Source organism: Electrona antarctica (genome assembly GCF_951216825.1).
Source record: "Electrona antarctica genome assembly, chromosome: 5".
NCBI classification, from domain to species: domain Eukaryota; kingdom Metazoa; phylum Chordata; class Actinopteri; order Myctophiformes; family Myctophidae; genus Electrona; species Electrona antarctica.
The window spans coordinates 12,153,808-12,171,825 of NC_136810.1; the positions used below are offsets into that span (position 1 = coordinate 12,153,808).

The window sequence follows — 18,018 nt, forward strand, 5'->3', positions numbered from 1 at the left end:
ATGATGTGTCTTACAATTCAATTCATCAGCACCCCTCTATTAAACACAACAAAAAACAAATCACCGGCCATCAAAACACGAAGAGGAAAAAAAGGTTCTATTAATTCTGGTAACGCTTGTATGCTCTCTCGACATCTGGTGCCTTTGCATGTGACTCCCATTCCTTAGATTGTAGTGACTAGTGACTTGTAGACAGCCTCTGGATTATTGGACTGGTCCCTTTTCTCAGTAGTCCATTGAATTCTCTTCTGATCTGATGAAGGTCACGTATACCTGGGTCAACACGTCTGGGGTGTCTCACTGGTCTCTGTCTGTCTCTCTCTCTCTCTCTCTCTCTCTCTCTCTCTCTCTCTCTCTCTCTCTCTCTCTCATCTCTCTCTCTCTGTCCCAGGTCCAGGCTTTGGTCACAGACTCTGCGGGCCAGAAGCTCTTGGTCCTGAGTGGCCAGAGCTCAGATCACGGTGACCTTCTTCTCCAAACTGGGGTTTTCACCTACCAGACCTTTTCACGAGTTTTCGACGATCCTGCGGTGAGTCATATCATCATGCTAAATATACCATATGAAAATAATAAACAGCCCTGGTGTTTATATGTTATTATAAACGGTGACTCACACACATCTACTGTACACATTGCTGCTGTTGGGCAGAAAGCTTGTATCTCCATAAATGAATGCCACAGACGAATAACAGTCTAAGTCCACACTATTGATCCATAATGTATAAATGATAGATAAGGGTTCAGGACAACGAGGCCTTTTCGTGGAGGGGTCAGAATGAAATTTGACTTAGACTGTTTTTCGTCTGTGGTACTCAATTATAACTGTGTTTTTTTTTCTTCAATTAACTTACTCATACAACGTGTCATGAAAAGTCAGGAACATCTACAAGCTCGAAGCTAATCTATTAGCACACAACGCGTTGCATCGTGATGTGTTGTGAGCTTGTAGATCTGCTATTTTTTGCAATTTCTGAAAATCTTTCAAATTGAAAAGTACTTACAGTTAGTGTGTGTCTGTGGGTTTTATAGACGCAGGGGTTCTCAACGTTTTTGGCCGGGGACCCCCGGAAATGCTTTGGCAATGTCTCGGGACCCCCGCCCCGCCCCCTCCCGACCCCCAATATAAATTGACTGCTACAATAACCTTAAACCATTTTGGGCGGGAACCCCTTTTGGTGTTTTAAGCATTGTTATAATTTAGCTATTGAAAAATAGCAGATCTACAAGCTCATAGCGCGCCACTCGGTGGCGCGCTACGAGCTTGTAGGTCTGCTATTTTTGAAAAATCATGAAAATAAAATTTAAAAAAAAATCTTTTTTTTTTGAAAATAATTTGGGGACCCCCTAAAATAATTTGGCGACCCCCCGAGGGGTCGCGACCCACGGGTTGAGAACCCCTGGACTAGAGGCCCTGGCCTCTATGCGCCCTCACACCCACGTTGCACCGCAGATCTGACCAATAAGTCTGAGTCATAGTGACGGGGGCTTTGTACCTGACAAAGACCCCTTTAACAAGAGCTTGTGTGGGCGTCCGCTGGCCAAGTGGTCCAGGTGCATGCCACATATAGGCTTTGGCCTAACAGCGCATCGCGTGTTCGAGTCCCGTTCATGACGACCTTTGCTGCATGTCTCTCTCCCTCTTTTCTGTCTCTCTTCCCTTGATACTATCAATAAAGGCAGAAAATCCAAAAACAAATCTTTAACAAGAGCTTGTGACTAATATATAATAACTACATTGGATCCATTGGAACACGTTATTTGCCCCAGTTCCTGAAAATGTATGGTTTTGGACATACAAGGTTCCTACCCGACAGCAACAATATGCTTCATACTGTGAAATTTAGCGATGCTGCATAAGACTCCATTTTAGCTGCAACGGCATAAAGCACTCATCATTTGAAGCCTTTTGAGGGGCTGTACTGAAATAAATTCCTTTGCTCAGAAGTATACTGTACAGGCGGAAAAATAGTTCACCCTCTCTTTTTTCCAGTAGAACCAAATCATTTCCTTCTTTGGATTATTTACAGGATTGTGGTCCAGCAAGGTATTTTCTGCCACAAATTAGATGCACACAAATGCACCCACACCTTCTCTTCTGTCATTTTCTTGTCTGAAAGTACATTTTCTGCTGTGTGAATCTTTCATACATCATTCCTGACCTTGTTGTGTCTGCTTGTGTCATATTGTGTGTTCTTCAGGTCAGTGCTTTACTGGGAAGAGCGGCCCCGAAGCAGCAGGCAACACTCACTGTGTCCTGCCGCGGGGACGTGGGCTGGAGCTCTCTGGGACACGAGCAGCATCACTTACGGGATCTATTGGAGTACAGACTGAACGCGGACCCCACGCTCCCCAAGATGGAGGGCGTCACCGAGTTCACGGAGTACATCTCCGAGACGGTCGACGTGCCCTCGCCGTTCGACCTCCTGGAGCCGCCCACCTCTGGAGGCTTCTTGAAGCTCTCCAAACCTTGCTGCTACATCTTCCCCGGGGGGAGGGGTGACTCCGCTCTTTTTGCAGTCAACGGCTTCAACATCCTGGTGGACGGAGGCTCCGACCGGAGTTCCTGCTTCTGGAAGCTGGTCCGACACCTGGACCGCATCGATTCCATCCTGCTCACGCACATCGGCGCCGACAATCTCCCCGGCATCAACGGGCTCCTTCAGAGGAAGATAGCCGAGCAAGAGGAGGAACAGTCACAAGGATCGACTAATTACAGTGACTGGATGAAGAACCTGATCTCGCCAGAGCTCGGCGTAGTGTTCTTTAATGTACCGGAGAAGCTACGCATGCCAGAGTCAAATCTCAAAGTCAAGCGCAGCATCGAAGAGGCCTCTCTCACACTGCAGTACCTGAACAAACTGGGAGTCACACCCGAGCCCCTCTTACGTGTGGTCAGCAACACTATTGAGCCCATCACGCTGTTCCACAAGATGGGAGTGGGCAAGCTGGACATGTATGTGCTGAACCCCGTCAAGGATAGTAAAGAGATGCAGTTCCTAATGCAGAAGTGGTCCGGCAACAGCAAGGCCAAGACTGGTATCATTCTCCCCAATGGGAAAGAAGGAGAAATATCTGTGCCCTATCTGACGTCAGTTACAGCTTTAGTCGTTTGGCTGCCAGCCAATCCTTCAGAGAAGATTGTCAGAGTGCTGTTCCCAGGGAACGCACCACAGAACAAAATCCTGGACGGGCTTGAAAAGTTAAAGCACCTTGACTTCTTGCGCTATCCAGTAGCCACACAGAAGGATATTGCCTCTGGGGCGCCACCCTCTGTCATAAAGCAGACAAAGCTGAAACAAAGAACAGACAGTAAAGAAAGCCTCAAATCATCCCCTAAGACCACTGCAAAGACCTCGAAGAAAGAAAGTGATGGACAAGATGACATATCAGTCACTACAGAGGCAAAGAGTGACTCTGTGAAAGAAAATAAGGTAGAGAAAAAGGAGGAGAAAAAGACAACTAAAATACTCAAATCTAAGACTGACGTGCCTGAAAAGAAGAAACTCTTAAAAAAGCATTCTAAGGAGAGAGCATTGAAAATGGATGAGAAAAAAGACAAAGAAAAGAAAGAGATCAAGAAATTAAAGAAAGATGACTCAGCTAAAAAAGATGAAAAAAAAGATGGAAAATCCAAGGAAGACAAGAAGAAGGATGCATCCAAACTTGAGCTCAGAAAGATTACCAGGCCTGACCTAAAGCCTCTAACACCAGAGGTCAGAAAGACGCTACACAAAGCTAAAGTGTCAAATAAAGCCAAGACCAGCAAGGTCAAAGCAGCCAAGACAGAGGTTGCTGCCCCTAAGCCAGAGGAAACAACAACCAAAACCATTGAACCTGAACCAGTGGAGAATGGTGCTGTAATGGGCGTGTCAACTACCTCCACTCCGGAGGACCTCACCAAGGACTTTGAAGAACTAAAACATACAGAAGACGTGGCAGTATCATCAGAGGACGTTGAAGTGGTTGAAGCCCCATCAGAGGAAACCACACAAGAAACAGTCTCTGAAATACCACCAGGACTGAAGTCTCCTGAAAAGGAAGCAGCAGCCACAGAAGTAAAAGTGTCTGAGGAAGAATTAGATGCAGAAAAGTTTGAGGACGAGGGAGCAGCCATTGAGGATGAAGAGGAGGAAGAGGAAGAGCCGGAAAAGGCCCACGCCATTCAGAGGGAAATGGCAGAGGAGGAAGAGGACATGGGAATAGGAGAGGAAGAAGATGATGGGCTTGATAGGAAGCATGAGGAGGAGAAAATGGAAAAACCTGACAAACATGCAGCTAAGCTGGAAACAAAGGAGGAGCTCCAAATGACTCTATCCAAGGATCCAGAAGGAGAGGAAGAGATGGAGGAGGAAGATGATGCTGTTGAAAAAGCTGAGCTGGAGGAAGTCGAGGATTTGGATGTGATTGCAGATGAGGAAATCAAAGTCAAACCTGAGGATGCTGAGAAACAACAAACGGACCAAGTCATGGAATGCAAAGCAGTGGAACCTGAAGCTGCAGTCAAAGATGAGGAAGAGGAAGAGGGATACTTGTCGCATGTGGGAGGAGCTACAGTTCCCATTACCTCGGTTGCCCTTGGCGCTGTAGCAGCAGAACCAATATCTTATATCCAGGATGAGACCATTCCTGGCTACTCTGAAACAGAGCAGACCATCTCTGACGAGGAAATTCACGAAGAGGCGGAGGACAGGATCCCACACCTCCAGTATGACGTTGGTACCTATGACATCTCAGTTCCAGACCAGACAGGCTCCTTTGTAAACATTCACGGCATGAGGGAGATGCAGGCGGCAGCCTTGATGATCGATAAAGGCTTTATACCAGGCGTGCAGGAGCAAGTGTCAGTGTTCACTAACATTATTGCTGCTCCATTGGCAGAGGAAGAACACGTGTCTTCTGCAACATCCATCACAGAATACGACAAACTATCCTCGCTCCCCACCTCTATTGCTGAAGACCAGTCTGTAACATCTGTCACAGCACCTCAAACTGAAGAGACAGTTAAAAGCTCTTTGTTAATGGAATCCACCCATGGCAAAGAGTACCCACATTCTGCTGGGACCATCTCACCTAGTTCTTCTTTAGAGGACGACAAGTGTTTTAAGTCATCTGATGACTCACAGCTCCCTGAGGTCAAGTCTGCTGTCAAGGCCCCTGACGCTCATGATGATGAGGAGGAGGAAGATGAGGAAGAGGAAGACCAAACTCCAAATGTTGATATTTCACTTGAGAAACTTCAGGAGGCCTATGGTTCACCACAAATCCTCCAAGATAAAGGGGAGATAGAAAGGATCTCTGGTCCAGTATCACCTTTGTCACAGTGTGTCCAGGAAACTGAATCAGCCCAACCATCAGCTGAAGGTGAGCCTCTCCTTACAATCCCTCCTAAAGACATATCATCTGTTACACCAACAACAAAACCTTTTGGCTCTGGCTCAATCACGTCAGAGAGTGAAGAACGTTGTTTTAGTCCAGATGACAGCACTATGAAAATGGCCTCGCCCACACATTCTGGACCTCCTAGTGCAGCACATTCACCTGCTCCACAGTCTCCGGCAGAGGCTAAAGCAAAATGTTTCCCTGAACTGTCACCTCAACAACCAGAAAAGCTCACTGACATACCTCTCACCCCACCAGAAGATAAAGAGGTAAAGAAAGATGAAGTAGCTACTAAAGATGAAGTTAAAGACGTTAAAGAGGATACAGATGTAGGAGATAAGATGCAAGCAAATGTCCCAGATGTAGCCATCAAAGCTGCAGACAATTACCAAACAGAATTGGACGATATGACCCAAAAAGCAGTTGATGACATGCAGAATGGTAATTTTTACCAAGCAGATACTCCATCTTTGGATGAGCCTTTAGAAAAAGACAGCCAGGAGACGGTGAGCGACACTTCACCACTGATGAGCCAACAGAAAGCGACAGTGCCTCACATTACTGGCTCAATAGCAGAGGAAGATGAGGCTCCAATGTTAGGGAAAGACTCACTCAGTGGTGAGACGGCACCTGGGCATGATGATAAAGAGCTTGAGGACCAGCAAGAAAAAGCACCAAAAGCACCCATGAAGAGACGCTTCCTGGATGTTGACCAAGAGGACAAGGGAGATGACACAGATGAAGATGCCTTGGTGGTTAAAGCTATCAAGGAGGAACCAGATAAAGAGAAAGACACGGATGCCACTGCTGTTGTGGCGCAAGTCAAAGATGAGCCGGGGCAGAAAGTCACAGGAAGGGAAGATGCCTCGGATGTCAAACCTATCAAAGAAGAGAAGATGGAGAAAGAGACAGGAAAGGCTGATACCTCTGAGATTCCTTCCATTAAAGATGAACAAAAGGTTAATGAAACAGAGAGAGATGAACAGCAGACAATCAAACACGACCATTCACGTGATATGAAACCCCCAAAAGATGTAATTATAGAAGAAGAAATAAAAATGGACATTACATCTGATCTTAGACCTGTTACAGAGGGGGACGACACGTTTGTAAAGGATCAACAGACAACAATTGATGCATCCTCAATCAAACCAACCACAGGAGAAGTAATAACAAGCAAGGACGATACTTCTGCTGCTAAAATCATCATGGAAATGATGACCTGCAAGGCAGGTCAAGATGATACTCTTATGCTCAAACCAACCATAGAAGAAGGGAAAGACAAATATACAAGTGAAGATGATTCTTCTGCTGTCAAAACCACCATCAATGATGACAATGAGCTAGCAGTGAGCATAGATGCTACTTCTACTTTCCTATCATCTGAGGAAGAGCAGAAAGATGTGACAAAGGAAAATATTGATATTAAGCCCATCGTGACACAGGAAACTGAGAAAAAGAGTAGTCCAGATGATACGTTTGCTTCTAAACCCTCCATAGAAGAAAAGCAGAAAGATCTAAGTAAAGATGATACTACCACTGGTAAACCATCCAAGACAGAGGTAGAGGAAAAGAGTAAGGAGGACAGTCTTCCTGTGACTCTTGCCAAGGAAGAACTCCAGCGAGACACAAGTAAAGAAGATACTAGTGTATTCAAACCCTCCATCGAAGACCAGGAAAACAAGGTGAAGAAAGATGATACTGATGCTATTGAATCAGCCAAAGAAGATCCAAAGGAAGACATAATTCCCTCTCTGAAGTCCACCAGTGAAGAGCTAGAGAAAGACACAAGTAAAGTTGATGCCTCTGTTGTAAAATCTACCACAGAAGAAGAAACAGAGGAAGGAACAAAAAAAGATACTTCCACTGTCACTGAAGCCACTGTGGAAGAATTAACAGAAAAGAAAACATCCACTGATAAACAAATTGTAGATGAAGAGGATAGTTCCACTGTCCAATCAGACAGGAAAACAGATAAAGGGAGTGATAAAGACAATTCTTGTGATGTTAAGCTCACCAAGGAGGGGGAAGATGAGAAAACATTGAAGATAGCTGATATTTCTGCTGTTACACTTACTAACAAAGAAGTAACAAAACTAGATCTTACAGAGGATACTTCTTTTACAACTACCAAGGAAGACAAACCAAGCAAAGATGATTCTTCTGTTGCCAAGCCAACCAAGGAAACAGCAGAAGAGAAAGTTATTAGTAAGGATGATACATCTGCCACTAAACCCACCATAGAAGAAACGGTCAGTAATCATGACTCTCATGCCATCAAACCATCCGAAGAAGAGGAAATGGCTAAAGACACAAAAGAAGCTGCTGGAAAAGACATCGGATTAGAAGAACAGATCACAGTTACGAGTAAGGATGAAACATCTGGTGTAAAACTCGGCATGGAAACTTCAGATGTGAAGCCTATCAAAGAAGAAATGGAAACATCATTGGATGAGGGTATCACAACCACCAAAGAGGAAAGACCAAAGGACCAAAAGGAAAAAGTAAAGGATAAGAGTGATATTTCTGATATTGAATCTGTCCCAGGTGTGAAGGAGGAAAGAGAGCCAGTAAAGGAGGACACATCAGTTATCAAATCAGCAGAAAAAGAAGACATGCAAAAGGAGAGACAGGAAGGAAAAGGTGACATTGAACCTCTCAAGATGGATGATAACACAGAAATAGATGATTTTACAGATGAAAAGAAAGATAAGAAAATTGAGATGGAAGAGGAGTCGAGAGAAACTGACAAGGATACAGTTGATGTTGAGGAGGTGAAAACAGCAGAAAACAAAGCAGAGTGTCTGAAGGGCGAGACGAGAGAGAAAGAAAAACAGGAGGAAGAGAAGAAACTGACAGAAAGAGAAGATCGTCCTATGCCCGAACCGAGCACAGAGAAACAGCTTAATTTGATTGAAATTGAGATGATTAGCGAGGTTGCAGCAGTTAGCAAGCTAGCAGAAGATACTTCTCATGATAAGAAAGAAAAGGATGATTCTGATGCTACTCCAATAAAAGAGGAGCAAAGTTGTAAGGACACAATTGCAGCTCCATCAAGTGAAAACAAGGAGGAAAGAGAGGAAGGTGAAGCTTCTACCTCCGTCCATGACACAAAGAAGAAAGAGGAAGAAAAAGATCAACACGTTCAAGTCATCGGCAGTGAGGAGGAGAGGACGGACAGAGAGAAAGATGACACGCACATTGCCGAAGTGAGTAAAGAACAGAAAATGGAGAAAGAACAGGAAAAGGAAAAAGAATGTGCTGAGACGGATGACATCATAGGCGAGAAGACAAAGAAAAAGACAGATGATGTGTGTGAGGTTAAGGTAAAAGAGAAGGACAATGATATCACAGAGACAAAGACAGACCAGGAGGATTCACTAGAGGCTGACCACACCAAAGAAGAGAAATGGGAGAAAGAGGAACTCCAGGAGAAGGCTGCCATGCAAACTGCAGCAACAGCACCAGGAGAACTACTGCCAGCATCAAAATCTGATTTAAAACCAGCCTTTTTGGTTCATTCTTCTGATGAAGACAGGGAGGATGAAGAGGAAGAGGACATGTGCATGGGTGGGGCAGGCTCCAGACCGCTGTCAATTGAACCCTGTCACTCAGAACATGATATTACCTCGACAGACCTTGTCTCATCTCAAACACCACAGCAGGTGTCTGGTGACCAAACTAAGGAGGTTAAGGAGGAAAAAAAAGTGAGCATTCCCACTCTTACAATGCAGGAACCTTCTATTGATGACGATACAAAAGAGCTGGGGAAAGACAAACCTACTATCTTGCCTGAAATGGATGATAGGAAAATGGAAATCAAATCTGAAGCACCTTCCCAGTCAGATTCAACAACTACATTAACTTCATCAAAGGAGGAACCAATGTCTAGCACATTAATTTCTAAGGAACAACCTATTTCTGAGAGGGCCAAAGAGGAACCAGTACCAGAATCCATCTCAGAAATACAACCTATGGTTTCCACAATATCCTGCACAGACAGTCAACACATGAGTTCGACACTTTCAAGCAGTGTGGAGGAGCCGTCCCAACTTGACAAAACAACAACAGCTTTGACGAGCCCAGCAATCACTACAGATGACAAAACAATACAGGCACCTCAGAAAGAAGCTCAGAAACCACGCAAGGAAGCAGAGAGGGAAATGGAAGGCGAGCGAGAGGTAGCTTCTCCAGGGTTACAACAACCATGTTCATATTTTATGTTGGATAAAGATTCTGACAACATTTCTAGAGATGCACCATCAAGTGATGTTGATGGTGCAAAATCAGACAGTTCTGTTTCAAAAGCAGAGGGCACTGAGAAAATAGCTTCAGAGAAGGAGATGATCAGTGGAAGCCTAGACGAAGAGATGCAGCTTGTTGGAGCGTCCAAATACGATCCATACGAGAAACCTATCCTGAAAGACCAAGATTCAGACTCGAGAGAAGGAAGTGAAATGTCTGTAGGGTCTGATCACGTCTCTGATATTGGCTCTGATGATAACAGGAGAGCGAGCCCCACAGAGTCTGGAGAGGCCATGTATCTCTTGGATGAGCATTACAAAGAAGAACCATTGTCCTTCAGTAGGGTTGACTATAGCCCCACATCCCTCACAGAGAGCGAACGAAGCAGCCATCACAGTCCAAGTGCCACCCCTGAATATGAAGACAGAGAGAAAGGCCAAGAAGAAGAGAGAGAAAGAGAGGAAAGACCAGACACACCTTATGTGGAAAAGAGCTGTGCCGTTTCAGATGTGCCAGACAACAAAATGAGCCAAGCTGCAGAGTCCTGCTCCTATGCTGCTGGTCCGAAAGAGGACAAACCAGAAAGAACAGAGAAGGACAAAGAAGAGAAGATGGAGATTTCTCCTCAACCATCTGCAGGAGACAAGGTTTCTATCAGCATAAGTACACAATTACCAGATCCCTCACCAAGACAGGAAACACCCTCACACCTTGGTGACCAAGCCTCTGCTGCTTCCATACAATTGGGTGATTACCCTGAGAGAAAGACAACAGAGAAAGATAGAGAAATGGGCTCTGAGTCAATGAAAGACAAGAGGAAAACTTCTGATAGTGAAAGAGAAGGATCTCCCTCCGGTCGGTACTCGCCAGCAGAGAAAGATATCCTACCCTCTGTGGAGAAGGAAGACAAAGGCAGTGTTTCAACGTCTGCTGCTGCACTTTCAGTAAGTCAAATAGATGACAATGTTCTTGCTACAGATAACAGTCAGGTGGCAACCTCAGTCACCTCTAAGTCTATGTTAGATTTTCCAGATAGGGATGCTACTCTAGCTGGCACCGTCAATAAAAGTCTACTTGTTGAAGGTGAAGATTTTACTGTTGATGATGATGATGAGGATGAAGATGATGAGGAAGAGGAGGAAGAAGATGAAGAGGAGGTCAGCGATGTGGATATGGAGAAAGGTGCCAGAGAGCAATCTGAAAAAGAGATCTGCAGGGGTACATCTGACATGAGTTCCAGCTCTCAGTTAGTGGACAAGGATGACTCCAACAAAATATCTCTATCAGTCCCTCTTAAAGATGACAGAATATCTACTGCTACAGCTGATCACCCATCCACTTCCATACTCAAGACAAAAGAAGATGATTTGCGTGAAAAGGCACAATCTTCTGAAACGATTCCTCCCCCAAAAGAAGAAATATGTCAAACGGATGATGCAGCAACCCCTAAACTACCGAAGCAAGAAGAAGTACATAAAACTACTCCAGCATCCGAACCAAGTCCCCTCCAAAAGGAGGAAGTGAGTGTAACTAAATCAGTCATCAGCACCACTTCTAAACTTCCCCAACTGACGAAAGAGGATCATATAGACCAAAAGAGTTCAGCACCTGACCCAATCTCTGTCGAAAAGGATGAAACCTGCATAACTACATCAGCCGAAGCCACCATCTCTAAAACTGATGAAACACAGAAAGAGGCAACCAAAAGTTATTTCACGCCTGAACCAGTCCGTCTCGAAAATCAGGGAAGCTGTGCACCTGAATCTGAGAATGCTACCTCCTCTCATGTCCTCTCAGAGCAAATATCTGTGTCACCTGAACCAAGCATCCCGACAAAGACAGAACTCTGTCAGCCAATCACAACAAAAGCCTTGACCAGCAGCCCTGTGCCTCCAGAAACAGCAGAAGCTTCTTCTAGTCCTACACTGAGTGCTTCCCCTCTCCTAGCTTATGCTGATATAGGACAGCACGAATCTGGTGGATATCCTTCAGAGTCGTCCGAGTATTCTGTCAGTGAGGACAGTCTTGAAGTTTCAGGCTGCTCTCTACTGACCAAACTCAGTGTGGACAAAAGTTCCAAGCAAGCTGAAGCACCAACACCAAGTTCAGATGAGAGGCTAACCCCTGGTGGCACCATAAAACTGGAGGAAGCGACATCATCTGTCCATGCACACACTACTGCAGGATATATTTCATCATCATGCTCCTCTCTATCATACAGCTACTCTTCAGCTTCCTCAGCCTCTGTGCCTGTTATCCAGCCACTTGGAGAACAGCAGGAGACCTCAAAGACGATATCAAGTTCTACTCTGAGTCATCAATCTCATAGCACTTTGGTCAAAGATGAACACAAGTCTCCAATGTCAAGCTGTGGTGGGCTGCTGAAGTACGAGTACTTAGAAGTCATGGAGAAGCCTGGAACAGATACGTCCAGGGTTCCAAAAGACTCTTTACCTGGTCAGTTTGAGGAGACTAAATCACCCCCTTCAGCCTTGTCTGCCACTGCCAAAGATATAGTAGAACCGAAGGACACATCTGGTCCTGAAACAGAAAAGAAGCAGAGCAGCACTGATTTTTTTAATACTGTAGAAACCAAGGTCACAACATCCATTACAACATCCCAATGTACAGAACAGGCAAAACCATCAGGAGCTATCTTTGAAGTGTCTCCACCGAAAAGTGCTGACTGCGTGGACAGGGAATCCCAAGAGTCAACTGACAGTGTTGAAATCGAGGATAGTACACTCCATATTGAATGTTCAAAGGCCACAACAACTCAGTCCTGTGTGGTAGAAAGTGTCACACATAGTACCACTGAATCAACCTCTACTACCACAGTGACTAAACAGGGGTCAGGGGTGAGACCTCAAGAAGGAAGTGGGGCTAGTAAAGCCTCATGTGACACCACGCCAGACCTGCTTCAAACAGAGAGCTTAAAACAGCAGGAGAAGAGTAAAGATGAGGTTAAAATCCTGAAAGAAGACACTAAGTTAAGCGAACAAGAACAAAAGGAAGAAAAAGAGACACATGAAAAGACAAACGTAACTGAAGAAAAGATTGAAGAAAAGGGTAAAACGAAGAAAGACAGTGAAGTGGATGAAAAGAAAGACATAACATATACATATGATCCAATGAAAAGTGACAAAGAGAAGGGATTGACTGAACGACTGGAGCAGAAGACCTTGGCGATTCCTCAGGGGAGACTAGATGTGAGGAGAAAGAGCAGCATCTCGGACTGGGAGCTCCTCCAGAAACCTGATGACTACCCGAGTGCCCCTCCCCCAGGTTATGGTGATGATGAGGATGAGGAACAGGAAGAAGCCAGGGAAGGGGAATGGATGTCCACTGCGCGCAGCACTTCAGATGAACACCACACAGAAACATCTAGCAAAGCAGATCGCCCCTCTGAGTTGCAGATGGGAGCCACCTCCTCCTCGTTCTCCCCTCCGGGATACTCCTCCTGTGAATACAAACACCGTAAAGGAGAACTGTCTCCATCCTTCATCAACCCCAGCCCAGCCCATCATCTGTCCAGTGATGAGGGCGAGACGGAGGACAAACGAAGTGACCACTCCGGCGAAGGGGATGAGGATGAGCGCGAACAACACTCGGTGAAGAGGAGGTCGCACAAGCAGAGGCGCTCCCAACCTGCCCAGAGTCTCCCTGGCGACGGAGGTCAGGGCTCACATCAGTTGCCTGGCACCACGACACCTGGGATGGGTGTGGTGACGTTAGCTGGAGAGGAGACACCGCCGACATCAGCTAGCGAATCCTTGCCTTCGCAGTCGGATTCTGACGTACCTCCAGGGACAGAGGAGTGTCCGTCAATAACAGCTGAAGGAAACTTGGATTCAGACGAAGATGCCGAACATCTCCCTGTAGACAAGCTATCTGCATCTGGTGCTGGCGGAGGAGGACCATCACCACAATCAAGCCAAAAAACCCATGACCCACCACCCGCCCCAATGAAGGACCCTGTCCCTGAACCCCCCCACCCAGACGTGTGCATGGTAGACCCCGAGGCTCTTCTCAGCAGCACGGAGAAACTCCTCAAGAAGGAGCACAAGACCACCAAGGTCCTCAGGAAGGGCAAGACCAAGTCCGCTTCCCCTGCTCGGAAGGGAGAGGCCAGGAGGAGGTCATCCACTCCAGTGAAGCAGGCCTCCAAGGAATCAGCCTCGCCCCGTTCAGGCTCACTGAAGAGGAAAGACTCGGAGAGGAGTTCCAGACTGGCCAAGATGTCTGAGACTCAGGGGTCCAAGAGTGAACTCCACAGCCCTGGGAAAGGCCTAGTGAACGGGGTCAAGAACAGTTCAGGTGTGCAAACAACTCAAGAGTTCTGAATCAGATATCAGTGGTTGTTATCATAATTATATCATACTTCTAACTGTAGTGATATTACGTTTGCCTTGTGTTTTTATACTAAAGTAAAGAGTTCCCCTTCTCACCAACTTCATCTCCCCTTCCAAATCCAACCCGACTAAAAAACAAAACATTATGCAATAGGCCAGAATGTTCTATAGAAATACTGCCTCATAGCACTTTTCTAGTGGTGGAAAAAGTACACAAATCTAGTATCAATACTGCAATGTTTATACAAAAGTAAAAGTACTCATTATGCACAATGTCCCGTTTGACAAGTTATGATTTATGAAAAATATTTAGAAACTAGCAGATCTGCTATTTTCAAATAGCTGAAATGTATAGGGTTGAAGTGGGTAATGTATGTTTTGAAATTATCTAAATCTACAGAGTAACTAGTAAATAAAGTTTTAAAATAATTGTAGTGGAGTAAAAGTACAATATTTGCCTCCGAGATGTAGTGAAGTAGAAAATTGGAAATACTCCAGGAAAGCAAAAAGCAAAAAAAAAGTTATGTTAAAACGTTAAAACGCCTCATGCTGACTTCCATCCTGGTTGTACTCCAGGTAACAATGCCCAGAAGGCCGGTTCAGCCGTGCCACCCGGACCTCCCATCTACGTGGATCTGGCCTATGTGCCCAACCACTGCAGTGCCAAGAATGTGGACCAGGAGTTCTTTAAGAGAATTCGGGCTTCATACTACGTGGTGAGCGGCAATGACCCGGGCAGCGGCGAGCCCAGCCGCGGAGTCTTAGATGCCTTGCTGGAGGGCAAGGCTCAATGGGGATCCAATCTACAGGTAATCATCAGTCTGTCAATTTCCCCGCTATTTAGGCTTTTCTTTTTGCAGGCAAATCTATTCAATATTCATGTTCTGAACACGTTTCATGGCTGAAAGTAAGTGAATAGATGAGAAAACACCGACAGTATTGTTTCTATCTATTCTACATTTCTACCAGCTCGTCATGTCATATTCCAGTGTCTGTAATGGTGAATCTTTTTTCTTTTTTTTATCTAATTCAAACACATTATAGGAGACGCTTGGCAGCCATAGTCGGTCAGCTATGGGAGGCCAGATGGTGTTTATCCATAATTAATTTTCATCGTGGTGTCTTCTGTGTGTTTCTGTAGCAAACATCCATCACCTGGTTCACTTGTAAAGCGTTTTGATGAAGACCTTTAGAGCAACTGCTAATGCTTTGTTTTGTAAAGGAAGCTGTGATCAATCTTTTATGACTCAACAGATTGCTGACTCCATGGAGACTCAGATTCATGACTGCCTGTCAAATCAGTTTGTCACCTAATTGTCACAGTAAATAACTATTATTTATGTAGGCCTATTTATGAATTAAGACTAACTAAGACTGAACCAAAGTGAAGCATTTCATTTTAAAGCACTCTTTTCCCCCTATACTATTTAAACTAGAGCGGTGTCCGTGGGGCCTCTACAGTGGTGCCCGTTGGGCACTGGCCTACTTGGAACAATGCAAGTTGGAAATTCATGCTCCACCCAGATATTATGTGTTGGAGCCTCTACAGTGGTGCCCGTTGGGCACAGGCCTACTTGGAACAATGCAAGTTGGAAATTCATGCTCCACCCAGATATTATGTGTTGGAGCCTCTACAGTGGTGCCCGTTGGGCACAGGCCTACTTGGAACGATGCAAGTTGGAAATGAATGCCCCACCCAGATATTATGACTGTGTCCCCTTTATGCCCATAAGTTATTTGTCAGGCATGCCCAAATATGGAGTATATGCCGACGTCAGAATGATGTCAGAACAACCGCTTCTGGGCAACCGTAGGTCCGACCGACTCGACACCGGCCCCTGGTGGTTGTGTGGAACGCGCGTGTCGAATCTGAAGTCTGTGGGGCGAACGGATCTCGAGTTACGTGGATTACACAGAGACAGACAGAGACATGGTGCATTTATAGATAGATATTATACATTTACGGCAACATATCTGGCTGCCTCTTGAGTTCAGTTATAGAATGTTGGCAATGTAGATTGATTTTTCAAAAAACTAAACTATTTCATATTCATAATAGATAGATAGCCCTTTATTTGATCCACCTGCAGTACACATTAAAGGTACAAGAGTAGAGCCTAGAGGGGTACAACTAAGATTAATAGTCAGTCCAAGAGCCCTCTGCTCTTGGACTGACTGAGATAGCCCAATTCACAAAATATTAATACATAAGCGTTTTATATGTCTATGTATAATATGTGTAAACTACCACCACTAATATTTCATCAGTAATTGCTTGATGTTTCAAAGTGCCGATGCCGATTTGCCCCAGACATCACTGATGATTTAACATGAGCACAGAGAGATAGTGATGTTTGTGTGATATTTCTACTTCAGAAATCATGTTAACAAAGCGTATCCAATTTTTTAAATGGAAGACAAAATGTTTCTTTTGTATCTGTTTCAATAATATACGTTAGAGTTGTCGGGTGGAAATAAAAAGCCCCCCCCCCCTTCTGTTTAGCCTAGAACTGGAGGTCATGTGATCAGTGACATCACACGTGTACTCTTTAGCCACAAATTACACCTGCAGATTACACTTTTGTGATGTCACTGATCACATGACCCCAAGTTCTAGACCTCCAGTTCTAGGCTTAACAGAACGGGGGACTTTTTATTATTTCCACACAACAACTCTAAGGTATATTAATGACATAGTTCAATGTTGAAAATGAGTGGTATTGTGCTCTTTATTTATTCTCCAACTTTTTCTTTTTCTTTTTTGCCAATTGTATACCAATTGTAGTGCCAATATTTCAGGTGCAACAAAGTTACATCCATAAAATCAAGGAATATGTCCTCAGTCATGATACAACAAGCATGTCATGTCACCCAGCACTGTTAAGGCAGTCTGTAGGACACAATGCTCAGAAAGACATAATAATGAGGCAACACAAGGATTCAGAGTTTGGGAGTATTAGGATTTACTCGAGCAGGAGCCAAGAACTTACATGACCAGTTCACGTAATGGGAACCCCAGTCTGACTCAAAGAGCTACATAGGGTCACAGCCTTTATAGTTTCACTCCCACAATAGTCAACCCCCAACATAGCCCCAAGGAATGGGACAGTAAGAAAGTAACCAAACAGCCCCAGCCTCCAGTGCAATAAAGGGGTATTATTATATGTTTTTATCTAAATTTCTACGACAGCACTCCATGGGCACAAGGAGTAGCGTAGACATCCCAAGTGGTCGAAACCCCGTCCAACAACCAGTCCGTGGGCATGTCCCAGGCTGGACTACCAGAGGAAACAAAGTCCCAAGGCCACTCCCGCATTGCCTCCCAGTGTCAAAGCGCTATCCATAGCGCAGCTGATCCCATGGGCCCAAATCAACCCACACTTGACAGCGGACGGACACACCGGCGCTAGAAGGCTTAACGCCTCTCTTCCCGGTCGCTGCTCACGGGAGGGGCTTCCAGGCAGCGTAGGCTGTCCGTATACTCCATCGTTGAGCAACACCTTCTTGTATGCAAGCTTGCAAACGTGTTGAAGAACACAGTCCATAGAGGTTGCAAATAACCTAACCCTTTCATGATCTGAACCCACTACATTGTCGGTGGTAGTTACGTCAACAGAGCAGTGTAACGTCATGCCCAGGAAACGCACGCACGCACCACAGAGATCATTTGTATCCCTGACTATACAGCAATACACAACACATTCCCGGACTATTCGGGAATCAACAAGCTAGTGCTTAAAGTTTGTGTTGTGTTTTTTTCCCCTTTCCTTCTTCACCCACCCTCCACCTCGCTCCTTCTCCATGTTCTCCTCCAGGTAACTCTGATTCCAACACATGACACGGAGGTGACCAGAGACTGGTACCAGCAGACCCATGAGAGGCAGCAGGACCTGAATATCATGGTGCTTGCCTCCAGCAGTACCGTGGTCATGCAGGACGAGTCCTTCCCCGCCTGCAAGATCGAGTTCTAAAATTAAACTCTTCTCCCTCCGGCTCCTCAAGTTCTTCTGTATACTTTTCATCTCCTCTACTGGTCCACTCC

General features: G+C 45.2%; 1 protein-coding gene across 1 annotated transcript in view; it reads left to right on the top strand.

The window, feature by feature from the left end:
* map1ab (microtubule-associated protein 1Ab) overlaps nucleotides 1-18,018 on the top strand; it is a gene marked incomplete at its 5' end in the record, with an annotated part of 68,888 nt that extends 50,870 nt beyond the window's left edge. The window contains 5 exons of the mRNA XM_079501298.1: nucleotides 392-529; nucleotides 2,199-10,870; nucleotides 12,434-13,941; nucleotides 14,553-14,785; nucleotides 17,792-18,018. Of these exons, the coding sequence (XP_079357424.1) occupies nucleotides 392-529; nucleotides 2,199-10,870; nucleotides 12,434-13,941; nucleotides 14,553-14,785; nucleotides 17,792-17,947 (10,707 nt within the window). The 3' untranslated portion in view covers nucleotides 17,948-18,018. The remainder of the gene's footprint in view (nucleotides 1-391; nucleotides 530-2,198; nucleotides 10,871-12,433; nucleotides 13,942-14,552; nucleotides 14,786-17,791) is intronic.